The 24,139-nt window shown below is 35.7% G+C and overlaps 1 protein-coding gene across 3 annotated transcripts in view; it reads right to left on the bottom strand.

Annotated features, from left to right (window-relative positions):
• Positions 1-24,139, bottom strand: part of TMEM260 (transmembrane protein 260) — a 63,764-nt gene that overhangs the window by 21,164 nt on the left and 18,461 nt on the right. For 2 of the 3 annotated variants that reach the window (XR_013395387.1, XM_015143770.3), the window contains exons 4-11: positions 18,773-18,950; positions 17,093-17,206; positions 13,490-13,669; positions 10,515-10,555; positions 6,791-6,874; positions 5,511-5,625; positions 4,035-4,204; positions 1,051-1,222 (exon numbers count right to left, since the gene is read on the bottom strand). Coding sequence is in view for 2 of the 3 variants with exons in the window: in XM_015143770.3 (XP_014999256.2) it covers positions 1,051-1,222; positions 4,035-4,204; positions 5,511-5,625; positions 6,791-6,874; positions 10,515-10,555; positions 13,490-13,669; positions 17,093-17,206; positions 18,773-18,950 (1,054 nt within the window). In the remaining variant the exon portion in view is untranslated. The remainder of the gene's footprint in view (positions 1-1,050; positions 1,223-4,034; positions 4,205-5,510; positions 5,626-6,790; positions 6,875-10,514; positions 10,556-13,489; positions 13,670-17,092; positions 17,207-18,772; positions 18,951-24,139) is intronic. The other variant, XM_015143771.3, reaches the window with a different exon arrangement.

Below are 24,139 nucleotides of genomic sequence, written 5' to 3'. Positions count from 1 at the left end.
TGCCTAATAATTTGTTCAATTGAATTCATCATATTATTCTTTTAAGATTAAGAATTTCTCTTTTCCTAATGACTGCTCTAAAAACACCAGAGACAGGCTTCTTCCCTTTTACGAATCTATGGCTCAAATAATAAATCTTACAGTTTAAATAGTTCTTCAATGAAAAAAAAAAAGTTTTCATAGCCCTCAAAATTTTCACAAGTCCTCTTTTAATGTATTTTTGTCATAGCATTAACAAAGTTTATATAACAATTCTATAGCGTAATTATAGTTAAAAATTTCTATTTTGAGTAAAATGTTTACTTACCTACAGTATGATTTATTTCATATTCAATATAATTTATTTTAATCCCTGGACCAATGGGCAAGGTAAATTCGAATGGTTGAGTTAGCTGAACATAAAATAACAATTTTTTTTTTTTGAGACTGAGTCTCGCTCTGTCACCTAGGCTGGAGTACAGTGGTGCGATCTTGGCTCACTGCAAGCTTCGCCTCCCAGGTTCACACCATTCTCCTGCCTCAGCCTCCGGAGTAGCTGGGACTACAGGCGTGTGCCACCACGCCCGGCTAATTTTTTGTATTTTTAGTAGAGATGGGGTTTCACCGTGTTAGCCAGCATGGTCTCTCCTGACCTCATGATCTGTCTGCCTCGGCCTCCCAAAGTGCTGGGATTACAGGCGTGAGCCACTGCGCCCGGCCTGAATGTAAAATAACAATTTAAAAATAGATTTACAATACAACAAACACTTTTATGGTTTGTCACATGAACGAGAGACCTAAAATATTATGAATCTAACATGAAACACATTAATTCTTAAAACATTCAGTTTAAATGTTTTTAAATGAGAAGCAACTAGTGTGACTTACGCTATTAGTTAAAATAAAAAAACAAGTATGCTCATATATATTCTACCTAACATGTAAAATGTCATATATATTCTACCTAACAGTGATCATGAAAATGGTACCCACCATTTTAAAAAAGATGTTTTTTCCAAAACATGTTTTTAAATCATTGCTATATTCTAAGTATATGTTTCATATACTTACTTCCTGATCCACTAATGAAATGTCAGGCCTCAACCCCTCACAGTAATGCATGTAACGGAGAGAATTTCCTGGCAAATCTCCTCTCAGTAAGATAATTGCATCATGAGGCATAGAGGTGAGAAGGTTCTTTGCGAATTTATCGATCACATAGTTGGTCCTTTGGTCACAAATGCTAAATAAAAGGGTCCAAAAAAATTAAAATAGCAACACTTTGCTACAGTTTTAACAAGACTAGGCTTATTTTCAATGCCATTCTTTTCCCATCATACAATAAACATTCAGTGTTTCAATATATTCTAAAATAATACATATATCTGAAGAAAGAATATTATCGTCTGATAAGCAGCAGCTAATTGTGCAACTGAAAAAAAAATCAGTCTACTGCTTACTTCTGGAGTTTATAATCACCCCCACAAAGAGGGAATCAGTACACAAGAACAGGCCCTTTTTCCCCCTAAGTGCAATCCAATTTTATTTTTAGAAATTAAGATTTCTGATTCCACTTGGAATTTAAGGCAATTTTATGTTAACTCCATTTACTCAAAGGAACTTTCAGAAATGCAAAAGGAAATCTGCCCATTTCTGACTTGAATTTGTATGACATTTGTATGATTTTCTTGCATGCAGAGGTTGATCCTTTCCACTTCTCCCCTCCTGTGTTCCTCTCTGCCTTTGGAGATCAAGAAATCGCTAGGGGATGAGACCAATGAGAAGCAAGGGGAGGAAGAGTTTCCTGAGTTGTTTACTTCTCTCCAGGCATTATTTGCTATTGCCAATAACTTCATCCTTTTCAAGAATGAAGTGAACTTTCTAACTTCAAAGAAAAACTGCCATGAGTTCTAAGAGCGTTCTATGAAAAAAGAAAAAGATGACAAAACAGTAATTAGTATTAAAAAATGAGACAAGCAATGTCCTTTCTGTTGTTATCAGGTCCATTACATTTGACGGAGCTGAGAAACACAGCCTAAAGTTGAATACCTGGGTTAGTATCACAAAGCAAAGGAACACCTCTAGGAACAGAATACTATCCCTGCCTTTGTAATCGATGTAAAAATTACTGTTTCCTACCTGCTTCCCTATGTTGCAGAGTGATGAGGCACATTTTGCCATCTAGCAAAGGTGCTACGTATTCCATTCCCCTGGGGCAAATGAAAAAAATCAAAACAAGATAAAAACACCTAGCCTGTGCAAACACATCTGGGGTCGAACCTGGACTGCCCGAATGGCCTGAGCCAGGAGATGACTGGGATAAGAAAAGGCTGGGAAACACACTGTGAGTTTGGTGCACCTGCTTGAGCTAGCGATGATGCTGTGTCCAGGACATGCAGCCCCTTCTCTCAAGGCCTCCTGCTGGCCTTCCTAACACCAGCTCTACCCCAGTATTATAAAGAACAATGTTGTGTGTTTTTCTTTAACTTTTATTTTAGGTTCAGGGGTACATGTGTGGGTGTTATTTGTTATACAGGTAAATTCGTGTCACAGGGTTTGTTGTACAGATTATTTCGTCACCCAGGTTACTAAGCCTGGTACACAATAGTTACTTTTTTCTGATCCTCTTCCTCCTCCAAGCCTCCACTCTCAAGTAGGCCCCAGAAGTAGGCCCCAGTGTCTGTTGTTCCCCATCTTTGTATCCATGAGTTCTCATCGTTTAGCTCCCACTTGTAAGTGAGAAGATGCAGTATTAGGTTTTCTGTTCCTGTGTTAATTTGCCAAGGATAATGGCCTCCAGCTCCATCCATGTTCCTAAAAAGGACATGATCTCATTCTTTTTATTGCTGCATAGTATTCCATGGTATACATGGACCACTTTTTCTTTTTCCAATCTGCCACTGATGGGCATTTAGGTTGATTCCATGTCTTTGTTACTGTGAATAGCACTGCAATAAACATTTGCATGCATGTGTCTTTATGGTAGAATGATTTCTATTCCTTTGGGTATATACCCAGTAATAAGATTGCAGGGTTGAATGGTAAGAACATTGGTTTTTAAAGTTAAGTTAAAAGAGAAAATTTAATCCTTTAAAATAATACCAGTTAAATCTCACTATAGCAAAATTCTAAGGGACTCTCTCTTCCAGTTCCATAATGTGTACTTGATATTGCTAGAAATAAACGAACTATAATCTAAGACTTAGACATCTTTATGTTAGACTGAGATTCTTATTATAATGGTTATTAAACAGATTTGGGAAAATATATGTAATAGTAATAATATATGAGTTAAGAAACTTTGGAACTTAATTTTAAAATAATTAAGGCTGGTGTAGTGGCTCACACCTGTAATTCCAGCACTTTGGGAGGCTGAAGAGGGAGGCTTGCTTGAGACCAGCCTAGGCAACATAGTGAGACCTTGTCTCTACAAAAAAAAAAAAAAAAAAAAGAAGAAAGAAAAAAGGCATGCCAATGGTGGCATGTGTTCATAGTCCCAGCTACTGAGGAGGCTGAGGCAGAGGACTGCTTGAGCCCAGGAGTTCAAGGCTGTAGTAAGCTACAATCATGCCACTGTACTCCAGCCTAGGGGACAGAATAAGACCTTGTCTCAAAAAAAAAAAAAGTTAATATTTACTACTACAGAGTAAACTGGACATAAAGGGAAGCATAAAGTGAATTATTTTAGGGTATACAAAAAACCCTAAATCATTTTACTCTCCATCTAAGTGGTATTTTAGGTCATGGAATTTTACCTATACTAGGGATTCTAAAAGTATCTCTTGAGTTCTTTAGAGAAAAAGATACAAATAGTCTACATGCACCACCTAAACCCTTGCTTGCAATGGCCTGAAACCATACGTCGCCCATACTAAGATTCTGGTTCAGGAGGTTTAACAACCCTAAAAGCTAAAGAACTGCTGCATTCAACCAAGCTGTCTCACTTTGAGTCCTGAAAACCAGTAGAAGTTAAAAATGAAATAAAGTGTTAGAATCTAAATATTCAGGTATCTCTGGCTTGACAGCTACTTTTCATAAAAATAACCATGTGTTACCTGTAATTAGAATATATTTGGTAAACTACAAAAAGAGTTGCAGAAAGCCATTCCAGACACTGAAGCCCATTGCTATTCAGCACTCTGTTAGTCTCAGACACAACTGCAGCCAAACCAATGCCAGCGAGGACGGCCACTACCACATTGCTCTGCATCCAGAATCGTTCCACCTGTGAAAGAGACAAGCAATCAGTAGGTCCAGTTGACTAGTTTATGCTATCAGTCAGCTACTTATATATTTTTAAAATATACTGCCTGCATTTAGTTGTGTGTACGTATTGTCATTCAGGTTTTGTTAACTGATTTCCCCAATCCAAGCCCAGGTCATTTCATTTTTCTATTTTCAAACATTCTTCCTTCCCAGTTTGACAAGTGCATCTCCCTTTTTAGATCCACACATTCACTTCAATACTGTGGCCTTCGTCTTGAACTCCAGTAATACACAGGCTGAAGGAGTTAGAGAATGCTTTTGCTTTCCTCCTGATATTTCCTTCCACAGGGAGAAGCTCCACTGTCCTGGCCTCTCTCTGACCCCTCACGTATTTCCTCCTATAGGATGTAAGGACTTATCCAACTGGGGAGTTTGGGAGCTGGGACTGGACCTGCAGCACCCTTTCTTTTCCTCTCACTTTCTCCTGGAAGTGAGCTACCCATAGCAAGCACCTGTCCAGGTCCAGAGTCTATCTCTATGGCACGAGTTGGGTGGGGGAGACATGGGAAGAGGCTAGACCTCCACAGTACTGCCTATGACTAGTGGGTAAATCTGCCTACTCTGGGATGCTGGAAGAGGAAGCCCCCTTGGCTACAGATATAAGCCACATTTTCCAATCTCAGTATTACCAGATTAAAAGTGATTCTCCCACCCGTTGTACTGTGTTACGTTGTTTCTCAATTGATTCAGAACTCAGGTGATCAAGTAGGGTATTATTTATTAGGCTTCCTAAACACACACACACACAGACCACTCAGTTTCAGCTGTCAAAAAAGAGCTATTGACATTTACAGAGATTCTATTATAAGTAGAAGAAATACTCTAATCTCAGAGACTGCTGCCACAGAAAACAGAAACACGGTTGCTCTTTTGCCTAGGCCTCGGACTGGGTAGGTAAGAAATAAGGATATATGTTGTTAAGTGCCCTCAATTATAATTCATATTTCTTTTGCTATTAAAAAAATTCCAGGAGAAATGCAGTTGTACCTATATTTGCAAGCACACACACATACAATGACTGACTTAAATCTACTTTACATTCATTTTTCTATTTAACAACTGTGTTAATGAAACAATGCATTCTTTTTATCCTAAAAAGAGGCCTTAGCTGTATTGGCTCAATAATTTAACTTTGATTTATAAAAATGTATATAAAATTTTAACTATTCCTTAAGTAATTTGCTCTTCTACAAGATTTATGAAATGCAAATTTGTACATTCTTCACAAACTTTCTGGTCAAAGGATATATCTAAGTAAAACTTACCACACCCATGAAAAGTGGTTTTGAAATATCTAAATTTGCTCTCCAAGCAAAGAACAATGAATAAATGCAAAACATCCCAGTAAAAAGCCATACTAGTGACGGATTCTGTCGGTCCCTACAAAAAATAATAAAAATGTCTAAAATATTTATATACACGAATGTCAAATATAATATCACAGGACTTTAAACTATTAGATCTATAAAAACTTTCCATTTTTAACTAGAAGCAAAGAGAGATCTCGGTTTTTAAAATCTGAGTTGAAACAACCAAAATATAGTAATAAACTCGAACTACAACTTGGGACTACACAGTAAAGGATATAAAGCTAACATTCACAGAAGAAATGCAAACTACTAATTTTGTTAAATTTCAGAAGTGATCAAATATAGGCAAAATACAAATATTTTCATGCTTGAAATAATAAAGATTTAAGAACAATAAATCTCAATGTTGGTGTGAATGCAGTGGTATGACAATAAATGTTAGTATAATCCTTCAGAAAAGTTAATTTGATAATATTTTTATTAGAAGCCTTAAGATATTAATAATCATTGACTCAGTTATTTGTCATGCAGGCATAAATCTTTAAGCAATAACCAGAAATGTAAATAAAGATTAATCCATAAAAATGTTTTGGTATTACTTATAATAGTGGAAAAAGTGGAAGCAATCTAAAGAGTTCTCAATAGAAGAACAGTTAAATTAATTCTCCTATGGTCATAGGATGTTCTATTACATAGACATTTAAATGATTTTAAGTATTTTTATAGTATGAAAAAATGTTCACAATAAAATGTTTAAGTGTCAAGTAAACAAAACTATAGATACATGTACAAATATATATTTACATACAAATACATACATTCAACAGACTAGATCATAAATGAATAAATTAATGGAGATTTACAGTGCTGCATTTTCCAGGGTTTCTTTTGTCATCAGGGATTACTTTTATCATCAGAGGAATTTAAATAATAGCTTCTTTTTAAAATCAGCAATAATAATCGGTTATGGCAGAGTAAGGAATCAAACCTGAAGTTTAGGACATCAAATGACTGCCTACTTAGACAGTAATATAATGCTCAATTTCTTGAAATCATTGATTTAGAATCAGAATAAAAGTAAGAAAACAATACATATTTATTTTAATAGATAGCTAGGAGAGTCATTTATTTGGAGTATAAAATAATACTGGCAATGTCCTACAGTGACATACTGAAAACATTAATTCAATTCATGAACATAGAAAAATAACAGGAAAAGGAATTGTATTACTTACTTTCTTGCTAAACATATATTTGCACAAACTGCAAGGGCCTGGATGTTGAATGAGAGTTCGGTCCTCATATTTGTTACTTGAGAACTGCAAAAAACAACCTAACTTATTGTTGGCAGGAAACAAATTTCATTAATTCCATGTAAAACATTCCTTGTAGGATACATTTGATTATACACTGGGCTTGGGTCAGATTTTCAAATTGTGCCTTTTAAAGTTGGAAGAAAAAGTGCAATAGAAAGAGTTAAATAGTTCCAAGATGTTTTCCAATGGTAACATTTGGTTACCAACTTACATAATTTGGAATAGAATCAGGACAAATAATTTTTCTGTATTTTTGATATTGGTATACTGCATAGAATATCCGCGACTGGTTTGATAGGAAGCTGTTTGAAATGAATTTCTGAACTTTTTTCTGTTGGCAGTGTAGACGTGGCCTCTAGTGATTTCGCAACTAATAACAAAATTAATTCAAGTAGCTTTCTGGAGATCTAATATGAAGAAAATAAAGGCCATGAGAGAGAATTCCCAGCCATTCTTTTGTGGGTTATCTTCTTCCTTAAATGGTTTCCTTGTTTTCTATATCATTTGTTTTGGTTCAAAAAACATTTAAGCAATCTCAGAGAAATGTATTATTCTTTTTCCTACAAATAAACTAAATTTTTCCATTAACTCATATGCATTTTAAGTTATTATGTGAGTTCTAAAATAGCTTCTGCTCTAGCTGTCTCCAATTTTTAAAAAAGAAATGACTCTATACATCATCTCAAGTAACTTTCTTCTCCCTACCGGCAATTTTACTGGAGAAAATGTGATACCATAATTATGGAAACCATACAATGTGTATTTTACTAATGAAGACTCATCTACTATGAGAAGACGTCCTTACTCATTTTCAAATACACTTGAAAAATTGATTCCAGCATGAGGCCCAGTTCAAACCATTCTTCAAAAGGAATGAAGTCAGTCTCAAAATTAATTCTTGGAGATCTATTGCTTAAGTGTAAGCGCTAAAAGATGGTCACTGCCTAAGGTTAGATTCAATAATTTCCTTGTACAGGATTGCAATTTAGAGATATGCATGGGGAAAAAATTTAATTTGCTTGACTGGAAAAGGGTAGATGATTAGCTTCTATCATTTTGAAGGATTTTCTCATAAGTTAATTATCAGTTGCCTTTTTCAACATTCCTGCCTACCTGAAACAATTAAAGACTAGAAATTCTCATTCAGGGAGTGCTAAGATTATGCCTTCATTCTACATGACGACTTGGTCCACACAAAAGTGTGGGTGTGAGTGGTCATCACTTTTGTCAAGTCTTTTTTTCTGGGTATACAGCCTGCTACTATTTTAATGTGAAGGAGGCCGTTAAGGGTCTCAATAGATGACTTTTACGTGCAACTAATAATAGTTAGACATATGGTCTAGGATTACTCTCTAGCGTTCTTTGGAGTTCATGTAGGGTTTGCTAAGGCAAAATATAACAGCTATCCTTAATACTATAACAATCTCTGGAAGGTAGATAGAAAAGAGCAGGCAGTGAGTCCTGCATGGAGCAAAGCAGAATAAAATGAAAGCTCAGAGACATTGATATGACATATGACTGTCTTTTCTTTATTTTATTTATTTATCGAGACAGGGTCTCACTCTGTTGCCCAGGCTGGAGTACAGTGGCATGTACGATGAGGACTCACTGCAGCCTCGACCTCCTGGGCTCAAGTGATCCTCTCACCTCAGCCTCCTGAGTAGCTGTGACTACAGGTGCATACCACTATGCCTGTCTAATTTTTTTTTTTTTTTTTTTTTAATGTTTTGTAGGCTGGTTGTGTTAGCTCACTCCTGTAATCCCAGCACTTTGGGAGGCCAAGGCAGGTGGATCACTTGAGGCCAGGAGTTTGAGACAGCCTGGCCAACATGGCAAGACCCTGTCTCTACTAAAAATACAAAAATTAGCTGGGTGTGGTAGCACGTACCTGTAATCCCAGCTACTCAGGAGGCTGAGGTGGGAGGATCGCTTGAACCCGGGAGGCGGAGGTTGCAGTGAGCAGAGATCTCACCACTGCACTCCAGCCTGGGTGACAGGGCAAGACTCCATCTCAAAAAACATTTTTTTTTTTTTGCAGAGACAAGGTCTCACTATGTTGCCCAGGCTGGTCTCAAACTCCTGTGCTCAAGCGATCCTCCCACTTTGGCTTCCCAAAGTGCTGGGATTACAGGCATGAGCCACTGCACCAAGTGCCATCTTTATCTTTGAAAAGAAAACTGAGCTTCCTGTTACATTCTCCCAGAGAAAATGAGAAAGCCACAAAAGTCTCACACATAAAAAGAAATATTTAAAATCAATGGTGAGAACCATCAAAAGGTTATGTGAAAGTAACTGATGGCAGGGAGATATTTCCAAGATATAATGTAAAGTAGAAAACAGCAGGCTAATGAAACAGTATGTTTACTATGATCCTACTTTTAAAAAGAAACAAAAATCCTAAAAATATTAGAAAAATGTAGTCCAAAATATTAACAGATTAATAATAGTGGTTATCTCTGCATGTTGGATTTATAGGTAGTTTTAATTTTCTTATTTTTGCTTACCTGTATTTTCTAAGTTTTCTATAAAGATTATGTACCTTTTTTGAAGTAGAAAAAAGAAGTCATTTAAACAGAAAGGAAGGAAGGATGGCTGGAAGAAAGCAAGCTAGTAAGTAAATTACACCGAAATTGTGAGAACTCATAAACTGCCTCACGTATAAAGTTGAAATATTCTCCTCACAGTTTTTTCCAAACAGCCCCAAGAGTTCCAAATTAGTAATTAGTTAGGACATCACTTCAGTGTTGTAGAAACCTATTTTCTTCCAAAATTTTGTATCAGGTTGGTATGGATATCTTTCCACTTGTCTTAATCTGTAGGTTTTAAAGCAAATATTAACCCAGTTTTCAAAGAACACTATTAAATAATATAGATGAAAATATATTTGCTTAAGCCAGCTCTAATAAGGTTGGATGTTAAAAATACAGAAGCCAAAGATAGAGCTTATGGCAAGGATAGCCTAAGGAAGTCATAGGAGACATTATATAAATTAAGCTCTAAAATACTAAAAACCAAAATAACAAGAAAACAGTGGTTCAATTGAAGGTTGAAACATTTTCGTTCTATAAATACTCTATATAGTATTCTAATATTCACCGTTGTGTTTATTGCTCATTTTAAGCTCTATCTTATTGAAGGAGGTGCTAAAAACATTTGAGAGTACAGTTGGCCCTCTGCCTCCATGGGTTCTGCCTCCATGGATTCAACTAACCTTAAATCAAAAAACTTTGGGGAAAAAACTGTCTGCACAAACATATACAGATGTTTTTTCTTGTCATAATTCCCTAGACAATACAGCATAACAACTATTTACACAGCATTGACATTGTACTAAGTATGATAAGTAATCTAGAGATGATTTACAGTATACAAGAGGATGTACACAGGTTATATACAAATATTATGCCATTTTATATCAGGACTTGAGCACCCATGGAGTTTTACATCCTCAGGAGTTCCTGTAACCAATACCCCATGGATACCGAGGGACAACTATAAATACAAACAACTGTCAACTGTAGAGGTAAAAACTACTTCTCAGACATACTTTGTTACAAAGAGATGAACTCAGAAATCCCTAAAATCACTTAAAGGAACTAATAGAGAATTCATTTTAAAATAGTTTCAAATATTTCATACTCACAGCAATATTTCAGACATACTGGATCCTATTTCAGATTTGGCCTAAACACAAAAGACCAACGTTTATTTGCATAAGCATTAAACTGAAGCTTTATTAGGCTATTGTATTTTAACAATCTTGACTTAAAAGACATGGGTTTTCTTAAAAAGAATTTTTTTATTTTAGGTTCCGGGGTACATGAGCAGGTTTGTAACATAGGTAAGTTGCATGTCAAGGGGGTTTGGTGTACAGATGATTTCATCACCCAGGTAATAAGCATAGTACCCAATAGGTAGTTTATTTTTATCCATTCCCTCCTCCTACCCTCTGCCCTCAAGTACACATGTGTTCATGTGTACTCAATGTTTAGCTCCCACTTATAAATGAGAACATGTGGTATTTGGTGTCCTGTTCCTGCATTAGTTCACTTAGGACATTAACTCATTCCTTTTTTATGGCTGTGTAGTATTCCATGGTGTATATGTACCACATTTTTAAAAATCCAGTCTACTGTTGATGGGCATTTAGGTTGATTCTATGCCTTTTCTATTGTGAATAGTGTTGTGATGAACATATGTGTGTATGTATCTTTATAGCAGAACAATTTATATTCCTTTGGATATATGGCCAATAATGGGATTGCTGGGTTGAATGGTAATTGTTTCAAGTTCTTTCAGAAATCGCCACATTGCTTTCCACAATGGCTGAACTAATTTACACTCCCACTAGCAGTGTATAAGCATTCTCTTTTCTCCAAAACCTCACCAGTATGTTTTTTGACTTTTTCATATAATAACCATTCTGACTTGTGTAAGATGGTATTTCATTGTGGTTCCAACTTTCATTTCTCTAATGATTAGTGATATTGCGCACTTTTTCATATGCTTTTTGGCTGTGTGTATGTCTAAAAGATACAGGTTTTAAATGTACAATGTATCATTTCTCTTCACTCAAAGTCTTTAGTTCAGAGTCTTATTGAATTTTTAAAGAGAAGTCAGTGAAAACTAATTTGGACATCGTTTAGGAAGAATTTTAGAAGTAATAATTGGCAGGCTGGGCACGGTGGCTCACACCTGTAATCCCAGCACTTTGGGAGGCTGAGGTGGGTGGATTACGAGGTCAGGAGCTCGAGACCAGCCTGGTCAACATGGTGAAACTCCGTCTCTACTAAAAATACAAAAACTTAGCCGGGCATGGTGGTGCACATCTATAATCCCAGCTACTCAGGAAGCTGAGGCAGGAGAATCACTTGAACCCAGGAGATGGAGGTTGCAGCGAGCCGAGATCACTCCACTGCACTCCAGCCTGAGCGACAGAGTGAGACTCTGTCTCAAAAAACAAACAAAAAAAAAGCGGTGGGCGCAGTGGCTCAAGCCTGTAATCCCGGCACTTTGGGACACCGAGACGGGCGGATCACGAGGTCAGGAGATCGAAATCATCCTGGCTAATACGGTGAAACTCCGTCTCTACTAAAAACTACGAAAAACTAGCCGGGCGTGGTGGCGGGCGCCTGTAGTCCCAGCTACTCCGGAGGCTGAGGCAGGAGAATGGCGTAAACCCGGGAGGCGGAGCTTGCAGTGAGCAGAGATCGCGCCACTGCACTCCAGCCTGGGCGACAGAGGGAGACTCCGTCTCAAAAAAAACAAAAAAACAAAAAACAATAATTGTTAGAAATCAGTTGAACTATTCCAGCAAAAATGATTTACATGTTAATAAATTAATAACCTTTTTATACTTCCATGATAGACTTTCCTTAAGCTCTTTATGAGCACTTTGATTAAAATTCATTACAACCTGTTCATCTATAATTTCACAATTATGTATGAATTATATAAATTTCAAATCTAGAACGGTCTTCAGACAATATTTTTATGGAATAACCAAAATAAGTAAAGCAGAATATAAATGTAAAGTATCAAACTCTCTAAGTCAAAATAATTAATATTTTTCCTTTTTATTATTCTATTTTATTATGAAACATCTCCTACATCCAAAAAACATATATAATACATCTTTAAGGGTCAAAGAGCTTTTTAAAAATCTACAGATCCATCATTCAAGAAACAAAACCCAATCAAGATCATAAGGTATCTCACAAAGCCCTCAAAGGCTTTTTCTCCCTTATCCCACAGCAGTAACTACTACCTTGAATTTGGTGTTAATTATTTCCCTATTTTTTATAAATACATAGTTCTACTACTTTTGTATGTACCCTTGAACAATAGATTGTTTAGTTTTTGCATGGTTTAGAGTTCTGTATAAGTGGTATTATATACTACATACTCTTCTGAGACTTGCCTTCTTAAGTAGGACACAAAAGGACAAACCAAGAAAGAAAAACCTGATATAACTGTCTATATGAAAATAAAAAAATCTTCTGCTTATCCTTTCATTTTTCAGATTATCTTTACTGTGACTATATTTAGTGTGTTCCCTTAATATGTCTTAGGAAAAGCAAGGCCTTTTCAACTTCTTTGGAGCACACTGTTTCCATTTAGTGAACTCATATCTTATGAGGCATTTACAGATATGTCTTGAGTTTTAAAAACTAGATACTAACATAAACACTGTTCATGAAATATGTAAAAAAATAAATAATAAGAAGTGGTTTGGTCAAAGAAAATTTTTTAAATGGAGGATTTTTTTTTTCCTTCGATCTTTTCCAAATAGTTTTATTCACAGATCAATTGCCCATAGTGACTCACTGCTAACAAGACTGAAATTCTTCAACTGTAGGTGGAAGACGTTTTAATGATTGCTATCCTAAAAAGTATATTCAGGATATACAACTACATGATGTTAAATTAAGCGATTCCAACTTTTCTCTAACATATATCAAAGGCCCTATTCCAAGGGGCAAGTTTGTTACATAAATAACCAAAATAAAAATCTGATCCACTGTCACTGATAAATATTGTTTTTTTTAATCAAGGCCCAGGTAGAACACTGAAGTTTTGCCACTTGTTTCCTTAGAAGGGCTTTAAATCTGAATTTACCAGGCTGAAGGTTCCATATTCTTCCCTGAGAAAATGTGTCAAAAATCCTTGCAGCGTTGTCTGGTCTCCCCAGGTCCACCGGGCGTGATTAAGGTAAGATGAGATGGGAAGGTGGATATAGGGCAGCAAACCAGCAGAGAAGTACAGGCTCAACTTCAACAAAGAGCCCAGGGAGAGTTCCTGCATCAGAGCACATCGGGTGGTAAAACAATGTTTATTTTAGTAGATTCATCCTGGAACTTCAAGAACATATCAAGGAAAACACCAAATATGTTTACTCAGAGCTGATCTCCCAATTTATATTAAGTCACCACAGAATACTATGTTAAACCTTCTGATTACTATGGATTACTAGAAAATTGCATCAGCCTGAACTCCTTTGCATGGCAGGTGAAAGCTGAGTGAAGCAAATAATATTAGCAAAGGCTCATGAGTATCATGTTTACTGCATCACTTACATTTAAAACCATGTCATGACAAGCAGCATTGCACGGCTAAGATAACCTGCTTGGAAGTGATTATGTGTTGTTTGGCTGATTTTGAATATGCCCAAAATACAATTCTAAGACCAATTCACTTCGTCATCATCATTAGGAGTAGACTTCAACTATATATATTATTATGATTATACGTTGACAATTCTTTCAACAAGGGTTTTGAACATTTCAATGTTGGCATAAATGCAACTAGCTTTTATATAAACTCCAAGCTCATTCAAATGCTTTTTCCCCCCTCAATTTACAATTAATTTCCCCTAATTAAAGAAAATTAGTTGTTATAAAAATGCTGCTTCATATACCTTATTTGGGAAAACATATTTCTCATTTGTAAAATACTTTTCTTAAAGGACAATATTGGCAAAGTTTTACAAATATTAAATCCAAAAGAATATGAATTCTGGTATATTCAATCAATTCCTGTATATCTGAACCAAGATTCAAATACTGCTTACTTTAGTAACTGGGAGAGGTGTTCTCTCACAAATATCGTATTTGGAAATTGCCAATTTTTTCCTTTACAAAAAAGAGAAATTCATAAGTGAGAATGAATATAAGAATCAAGGTTCACATTCACCAGAGGTAGAACAAGCAGTTGATTTACATTAGCATTTTCAAATAAACATTCGTAATTGAAAATGAAGTGTTTTATTACAGTACTGATTTCATTTGAGATTTCTATAGCAGTAATGAGATGCAAAAAAATGATGGCATGAAAGGAGTGTAAGAAATAACTAATCTAACAACATGCCTTTGCTATTCTTAAAATTAGTTTTAAAGAAAGTAAATGCTTATTTTTGCACAGTTTCTGCATATTATAAAGTTGAATTTAGATTGGTAAGATGAGTTGCTGCAGAATTTTCCTTTTGTGTGAAAAATAAACAGGGAGACAATTGCATAAGAGCTATTGCAGAGTTGGGGAATAAGTGGTTCCTAATCCTAACTGCACATTAAAATCACCTGGGGAACTTCTTAAAAATACTGATGTCTGGGCCTCACCCCAGATCATTTATATCAGAATTATTTTGGGGTAGAATCAAGTTTTAGCATAAATAAATAAATATATATATACACACACACACACCCCATGTATATATGTACATATAGATACACATACACATATGTACCTACATTACTATATACATAGGTACATCTGTGTATATATACACACAAACAAACACGAACTTTTAAAAAGTTTCTCAGATAAGTAAGCAGCCAGGGTTGAAACCAACTGACTCAGGACTTTCTGCTCTGTCTCAAATCACCTCACAGTGAGATCCAACTACCCTGTTACTTCATTGGTAGGCCTTATTTTCTAGCCTCTGCTTTTTAACTAATGGGAAATAAAGAGTCACAGTTCTCACAATTTCATCACTCTCTGTAGCTTACCTCAGTACAGGGAAAACAGGCCCTTAGTCCAGGCTCCAAAATTATCAACTCTGAATCCTCCATGTTTTACAGAAACTACATGTCTCTCCTTTCAATCAATTAACGTGAAATATGTGCTGAGAATGCACCCCTCTGATGTCCGTTCAGGTTAGAAGCCTGGCTAAGATGACTGATATTAGAGGGAGATGAATCCATCCGCCCCCACTGATTCACAAGAGAAATATTTGGGCCTCTTTCTTGTATTCCACAGAAAAGATTCACTGAGTTATATTTCATACCTCCATTTTTAATCAAGCGTTTATATAATAAAAGGCCATATAAAGAACTTACTATATACACTATAAAACCACTGTTAAAGACACTGCTTGTTATGCCGTTTAATAAGCTTTACATAAGGACCTACATGATTGACTTCACAAAATTCAGTGCCAACGAAAAGTTCTTTCCTGTCAACTGCTATGTTTCCCTTTTACTCATTTTATTTTATTTTTTATTTTTATTTTTATTTTTTGGAGACAGAGTCTTGCTCTGTCACCCAGGCTGGAGTGCGGTGGCACGATATCGGCTCACTGCAACCTCCGCCTCTTGGGTTCAAGCGATTCTCCTGCCTCAGCCTCCCAAGTAACTGGGACTACAGGCGCACACTGCTACGCCTGGCTACTTTTTTTTGTATTTTTAGTAGAGACAGAGTTTCACTGTGTTGCCCAGACTGGTCTCAAACTCCTGAGCTCAGGCAATCCACCTGCCTTGGCCTCCCAAAGTGCTAAGATTACAGGCGTGAACCACCGCACCCAGCCCCTTTTACTTACTTTTTAATCACATCATAAAAATTTTATAACCTCCATGTTACCCTTTTTGCTTTACTGTTAAGAAGCTAATGTGTTCAAGCACAGTAAATAAAGCTATCTAAAGCTTTGGTATAATTATTTCCCTATCTCTAGATAATAATTTTATTTGTTTTATATGTTTTCTATTGTAATTCTGATTATAGCTGGGTATAATGAACAAATAATAAAAGGATAAGTAAAGCTGAGTTTGTACACAAACAAACAATAAGGTAAAAAGACTCTAGTGCTGGCTTTGTATATAGACTACTTTAACCTCTGGGTACCTAAATCTCTCATTGCCTAATGAAGTAATTTTCCTATGTTGCTTTATATTGCCATTTTAATTAACAATCATTTTTTTTTCTTTCAGAGAAGAAATAACAATAAATCCTTTTTAATTCTAGGGAATCTATTTTGAGAAAACAACACTGTTACCCGAGATTTTATTATTTAGTTCACAATAGCAGTGATGTCTGTTGAGAGCTGACTCTTCAGCACCTGGAGCAAGCATATGGCACAGGGCAAGGACTCGGCACACAGTTAAATAAATGAAGTATGATGGCACACCACTCTGTGTCTTAGAATGTATAAAATGATAATTAAGAAAATTTTATATTGTTGCTTTAAGTCCTTTCAGCCTACTTTCATCGAGATGCTATTCAGAATCAGTCACAAAATTATGGAACAGGCCAGATGCCACTGCAATCAATACCGCATAATTTTTGTAAATCCTATTTTTTTCAGTCAATATTGTTAGGCCCTAGGGTTATTTATGCTTTACATGAAACCCAAGAAAAATTAAAGTCTGAAATTTTCTCATGATAAAAATGTTATATAAAACCTAAGTAAAATATTGTACATTTTTATTTTCACAAAACTCAAAAACCTACCTTCTTTTTTAAAAGTTGAAAGAGAATCCAAGGTATTATGCACAATACATAGAGTATTATTGTGTGCTGGTTACATAAGCTAAGGCCACAGCAGAAAGCACCAATTTTAGCTATCTGAAAATAAATTTTAAAAAATTAAGAAAAAAATTCACCTAACACTCTAAGAACAATAACAAAAAGCCATTTTTATATTAAAACCAAGCATTTGTATCCTAAGTTAGGTTAAAATCAACCTCTAAGATGCAAGCAGTTATACTTTTTTTAAATAATCACTAATATTTGTTACTATTATTTTTGTTAATATTTTCCATGTTCATCAAATAATTGCAGTTTGATCTTAAATAACTGTTTTCAAACCAACTTTTAGAAAATCCTGTATGATAAACAGGTAAGTTGTAATAGTAATAGGGTATTGTGTAATGCTTATTCAATTAAATCTATAATTGAAATTCAACAATTGTTTTTTCTCCTATTAAGCAAATGAAATATAGTCTGTTTTGTTTAGAAACCTGGTTATCTCTGGGTGGTGTTTTTCAGTTTTTTCAACATGTGTTAGTTTCATAATTGGCAAAGATTCTCTCCTTTGACCAAACTCAAGTCAGGCTCCTCTAAACTCTTCCCAATTAGGTCCTGACTTTTGAGTTTCCATGTTCATCTCTGCATTGTCCAGTTTTAGCATCAATCCTGTCTAGTCAGTTTAGCCAGAACCCTCATCCTCAATATCTGATCAAGTTCTTCATCCACTACCATTCCTTAGGTGATGTCTGATCACCCTGGCTTGCTTTCAGCAAGAATTCAGTCACTTTACCCTGATGTCTCCTCTCAGTAATTTTCCATCCACTGACTCCCACCCTGCTCCTTGGCTATAAATTCCCACTTTTCCTATTTGGAGTTGAGCCTGATTTCTTTCCCCTACTACAAAACCCCATTGCAGTTGTCCCTATACCTGAACCTGAACAGTGTGCCTTCTCATAAAAAGTCTATTGAATATTTTAACATAATCAGACATTTTTTAAGCCAAAAAAACCCCTCTAATAGCATCACAGAAAACCACATATAAACCATGATGTTCTTTTGTTTCTACACTCTTTAACAACACAAAGCTGCCTATACTAAGATGATTTGGCATTTCCCAGTGTATAGACTGTAGGTTCTTAGAAGATAGGGTTCTTTTACATGTCAAGTGATTCTGATGATAGTGTTTACCTTAAAATTCATTGTAATTTCTTCTGAACTACTTCATGGTTTACATTTGATACTTTTCTCTTAGTTAAGTAAATTACAAATTCAACATTTTTTGGCAATTAAAGAGCGAGTCAATGTATCCTAATTTAAGGGGGCCAGTCTAGAACTTGGCACTTTCTGATAACATACACAAATAAATGATGGTGAATTAACCAACAAGCCTATCTTTCCCACGGGACACACAGGGGATTTCATAATCCTCTCACTCTCCAAAAAACTTTTAAACTCTGAGGGAAGAAAAGCGCCATGTTTTATAAGGGCTATTGTGGTTCCATCCATAATAAAAAAGACTGAGATCATTTTCTCTCTCAACATGCCAGATTATCCTGACAGTAATCAGAATAGATAAATGGTATTTAAGCCAACATTAAAAAGAAATACATCTGTCTAAAAATTAAAACAAAAACTGATTTCACTTTGATCAAAATAGGTTACCTTTGATCTCTCCTTAGCAGTTGCTGCTTCCTCAAAATGTACAGTAAGAGCCATAAGCAGCCCCACAAACAGATTGTTTAAGCTAAAAACCTCTGCTGCAATGGACCACTGCCATGTTAGACGAGAAAATGAAAACACCCCCGCAGCAAGGATTCCTCCAGCAGATGAGCCAGAAAGCCTGCAAACACAGATAACATGAAATCTTCTTTCCCAACAAAAAGAACTAACTTTATTTTCCTTTTTGTAAACTGTACCAGCAGAAATTATGACAGTCACCCAGCACTACTCCAACACATTATATGGTTAATACATTACCTCATATAATAATTTCTTTCAACAAATTTTAATTAGGAAGTTCATATGTTAACTTATTAATGAACAAATAAACAAACCTATGGCTAGAATGAGGTTCAGTCTTCAGATGTAACTGCTAGAATTCACGCCAGTTCAGAAAACCTGAAGACACAGTAGCTAGAGAGAGAACAAACCTGTGTCATTTTCTTGCTCTATCCATGAAGAAGGATGGTCTAGTTAAGACCTAAATGTTTGATTGTAAAAATTAATGAAATGAAAAAATATTTATTCAGGAAAATGCATTCTCACTTCAGGTACAATGATTGGACCCAGGTACCTTTTATTTTCATCTCTCAGCATATGCCAAAGAATGTCTTGATCACAATATTTGATGATTTCAATATCTTATATAGTGCAGTTCTTAGTTTGTGAGGGTTTTTTCTTTAGACAAAGTTGAAGTTAAAACTAATTTTTTTCTCTAAAGATGGGAATGTAAATTTCAATAACACCAGAAGAATCAGATGCTACACTTAAAAACAAATTTCTCACCCACAAATGCCAACAAAACCCATACCATTCAAAACAATCAGGAATCTGGATCTCAGTTCAGAGATTTGATTTGAGACTGGTAGTGTGGTTGAATTTACTAATGCATATCAAACCAAAACAAGTTTCTATTTCCTTATAAATCTAAAACTATGAAAATGAAAGTGATTATGAAATGCCTATTTCTAATAGTGTTAGAAAATTCAGCAAGCATTACTGCGTCTAACAATTACCATATTCTATAGCTCCAAATCATCAATTTTCAACTATATTCTTTTGTATAAAAAGTTACAGAGTAGTTCTATGGCTTTTAGTCAATCATTATTTTTAAATGATTACATAAAAATCCCAATATCAGTAAACCTCTTTTTTCTTTGAGTTTCTGTTTGCAATTTATTTTTGTTTTCTTTCTCTTATAAAAATCAGCAGTTTCCCATTTCTTTCAGTTTCCCAGTCTTCCAGTGATCCTGATTCAACATATTATTTCTTCCTTCCAAATTACTTTCCTGTGTACTCATTCCTTTCTATTTGTATTTTTACTGCCTTACACTTAATTAAGAATTCCCTAATTTGTCTTCTGGTTTTCAATCTATTCTGCAATAATAACATCATATCAAGTTTCCTAAAACATATTCTTTATGACTACCCAGCCCAAAAACTTAAGGACTCTCCACTGCTTGAGGGATAAGTTCTAAATCAGACTGCCTGGAATCCAGGCTTCCAATAAACTAGCTCCCACTCACTCACTAATGATCAACATTATTCTCTCCACCCATTAGTCAGGCTCATCAAAACTTCCTAATAAGACATGCCTATGCCTAGTACTATACTTTTGCTCATTCTGTACCCCTGAATCTAATGTCCTCCCTGCTCCTTTCTATTTATTTAAATCCTACTTCTTTCTCAAATGTTTCTTCAATTCCTAGGTTTCAGCCCATTCTGTACATCTACAGTATTTGTCTGTAACAATTACTTTAACACTGGTTTTGAAATGTGAATTGGAGTTAAATTTCATTTATATTGGAATTATCTAGCCCCAAACACACAAAGGAAACTTAGTGAACAAGAGAACAAGTTAAAGTATTTCTAACATTTTTAAAGGAACTTCTATGTTTCATATGTCAATATTATTTGGGAAAGTCAGCATAAGATACAAGATTCCTTCCTCAACTTAAAACCGAAATTAGCATCCTTGGAGAAATGGCTGATACTAGAGCTGGAGTAGCTCTAGCACAAAATTAGTCTGAAACATCTTGTGCCGGAAAGTCAAGAAGTGCTCAAAGAATGATGGGGGCATGACAGAAGGACACAGGAGCCAGCTTAAAGAGGCTCCCACTGGCCAAATCTGGGATAATGTAAGCATCAAAAATAATTATAGTAATTGCTTATAAATCACTTAATACCTAAGAATCTATGAATTTAGTGATGTAAATAACAAAGTGAGAAGGACATCATTGGCCTTTCTGTAGAAAGCCAACTAATAATTGTAGAACAAATGATGGAATTAGAAACCACCATTTGGCAGCCATCTTAATAATAATCAATAAATACCAAAACTAGTGGGTAAAAATTTGGGAGTAGCAGAATATGTACAGTCTCAAGGTACCGCCCTATAAATAGATGAATTACCGAGGGAAAAATGGTAACTTTACAGTGGTGAAAACTGTCAGACACAATCTTAACCACGTGACCAAAATTAACAGCATTAGTAATAGGACAAACATCATATGCTTCCCAATCTATTCCAGTGAAAAGAATACAGCATCATTTCTACAGCATTCCTGCAGAAATGTGTTACCTGAAGCGAAGCGGAATAAAATCCTGATATAAATGAATCCTCAGGAAGAAAACTCAACATTCACTAATCTACAATGACTTTTAACACATATTCTTACACTCAGAAAGGCATCCTAGGCTGGGTGCAGTGGCTCACGCCTGTAATCCCAGCACTCTGGGAGGCTGAGGCAGGCGGATCACGAGGTCAGGAGATCAAGACATCGAGACCATCCTGGCTAACATGGTGAAACCCCGTCTCTACTAAAAATACAAAAAAATTAGCCGGGCGTGGTGGCGGGCACCTGTAGTCCCACCTACTTGGGAGGCTGAGGTGGGATTAGAATTATGAACTACATTAACTGTCTTTTCAAATATTTCATAAGGTTTTAAAAACTGAAGAATATAAGGTAAAAATTTTGACTTTAATGATGACGTTTATCTAGTTACCTTAGATTGTTACACAAAGTTAGGTACATGAGTATTTTACTGAAGACTAATCCCATATCAGCAAGGTCTATAATCTGAATTCTCTCTCTCCGTCTCTCCACTAAGGTCAAGATGGTTTTGCAATAAATAATCCATGTACTCTTTCACCTGATTTTCCTTGGCATTAGAGAAATAATTTGTGAGACCGCTGAGTCGAATAGTAGAAGACAAGGTAACTGATTATGAAATCAGTAATGGGAATCAAATCTAAAATCTCAACCTTTTTAGCATCGCATAAACTTGCTCAGAAATCAAACTAAGTCTACAGGAATTTGCCTTGTAGTCCTAATGTATGGCACACAAAAGCGTAGTGGATCTTTCAATTTGTTTGTTTCCCAACAGCAGCATATGAGGGTCTGATGTTTCCACATCCTAGTGGGCACTTACTATCTAGTTTAAATCTAGCCACCCTAGTTGGTGTGAAGTGGCATCTCACTGAAGTTTGGATTTGCATCTTCCTAATGGCTAATGCTGCTGAGCATCTTTTTCTGTGTTATTGGCCATTTGTGTATCTCCCTTAAAGAAATGTCTATTCAGATCCTTTGCTCATTGCTTAAATTGGATTGTCTTTTTATTATTGAATTGTAGAGTCCTTCCCAACTTCCTTTTACTATGTTTCTTTTCAGCTAACCACAGCCAGAGTCACCTGCTTGCAACCAAGAACCCTGACTGAAACACACTATCTTCTCTCTTTAGTATACTTCCCATTATTTTTTCAAGGAAAAGTGTGAAGAAATTCTGAAAATAAAATGCTCCTGTTCTCCTAGTCTTGTGCAAAACAGAAGAGAGGAAGCATGCCTCTAAGAGCAGAAAGTCATGTGTACATCCATATATAGGATATATAGAAAGTGAAATGTTTTGGAGGACCCAGTATTCATGTTTTCGTACAATAATCTATATGGGGTAAGCCTGTATGAATTTCTTTGATTTCAATAGGATTTTATAAGTTAAACTCTGAATGCTCCTTAAAATGCACATATTTCAACACACTGCCTTTAAACGTTTACTTTATGACAGTTAATATGTAGGCTATTTACTGCTTATTTAAATGTTGACCAAATTATCTACTGCATCTGACTAATCATCATCTCTTTTCATTTTGGAAGAAAAATTATCCAAATAATTTGTAAGACCCAATGACTTTGGATTTTTCCAAAGAGGACGATAGACAATTTAGACAATAGATTCTAACATTCTCTAAAAAACTTGAGATGCTTGAACTACCATTTTGTATGGGTTTACGTTGTATTTAGTCCAAGTAACACATACACGTTTAATTGATTCTGTTTCCAAAGATAGGTTCAGCTAAGTCTTCCAAATCAGGAGGTTTTTTGTTTGTTTTTGTTTTTCCTTCACACCTTATCCAGTTATGCAGCAACGAAAACAGACTGAAGATCATGAGCCAGTTTATCAGAGCTATATATATAATAAGATTCCTCTGTTAATACAAAAAAAATTTTTAAGTTTATGCTAAGACTCAGAATCAATCAACTGTTACTTGCCATGTAACATATACAAACTAGTAGATTAAGAGGTTGAAATAACTTGAAACATCTGTTATGGAAAAATTCCACAGCTCAAGAGGGATACAATAAGGCTTTGTAGGTAGCAATTAATGCTCAGCTGAGTTTGAAGACTACAGCGACTGTGGAGATGGAGCAGCAGCGTCAGTACACATGGCTATGGATAGGTCTGCAGGAGTCTGAGCCAGGCTTTATTATGATAATAAAATAAAATATTATTTTATCCTAGAGAAGCTGGATGGAGCCATCCTTTGGGGCTTTACTAGGTCAGAGGGACAGAAGGGCAAAAGGACAGGACAAGAAGGAGAGTTAAAGTAATGAATCATGGGGCCTAGACTGAATAGAAAAGGAAGTAAAGAGACAGTGTGAGCCATCAATGAAATGAGTGAAATGAAAGCTAACGTCATACCAGGGAGTAAAAAGTGGGTTGGAGAAGGGACCATCAAATTGTTAGTGGATGGAACAGGCCAGTTATACAAGATTAGACTCTACTGTTGAAAGCAGCCAATGATGGAACAGAGTTTTAGAAAGCTATTCTCAAAATACTAAGATTTTCAATAAACTAAGTATTTGTCCTGAAAGTCTGCCAGTGGTTGGTACATGTGCACTAGTAAGTCTGCAGGCTGAGAGCAACGTAGAAATAAGGTCTGTGGCCCACTGCCATGGCTTCACAGGCATGCTACTAAGGAGCTGTGACCCCCACGTCAGGACATAGCAAGTCATGTCTGTGATTTGTGCTCAC

The sequence above is a fragment of the Macaca mulatta genome, chromosome 7, assembly GCF_049350105.2.
Source record: "Macaca mulatta isolate MMU2019108-1 chromosome 7, T2T-MMU8v2.0, whole genome shotgun sequence".
NCBI classification, from domain to species: Eukaryota; Metazoa; Chordata; class Mammalia; order Primates; family Cercopithecidae; genus Macaca; species Macaca mulatta.
Note: the sequence above shows the minus strand (reverse complement) of the source record. Positions and strands in the feature narration are given on the sequence as shown.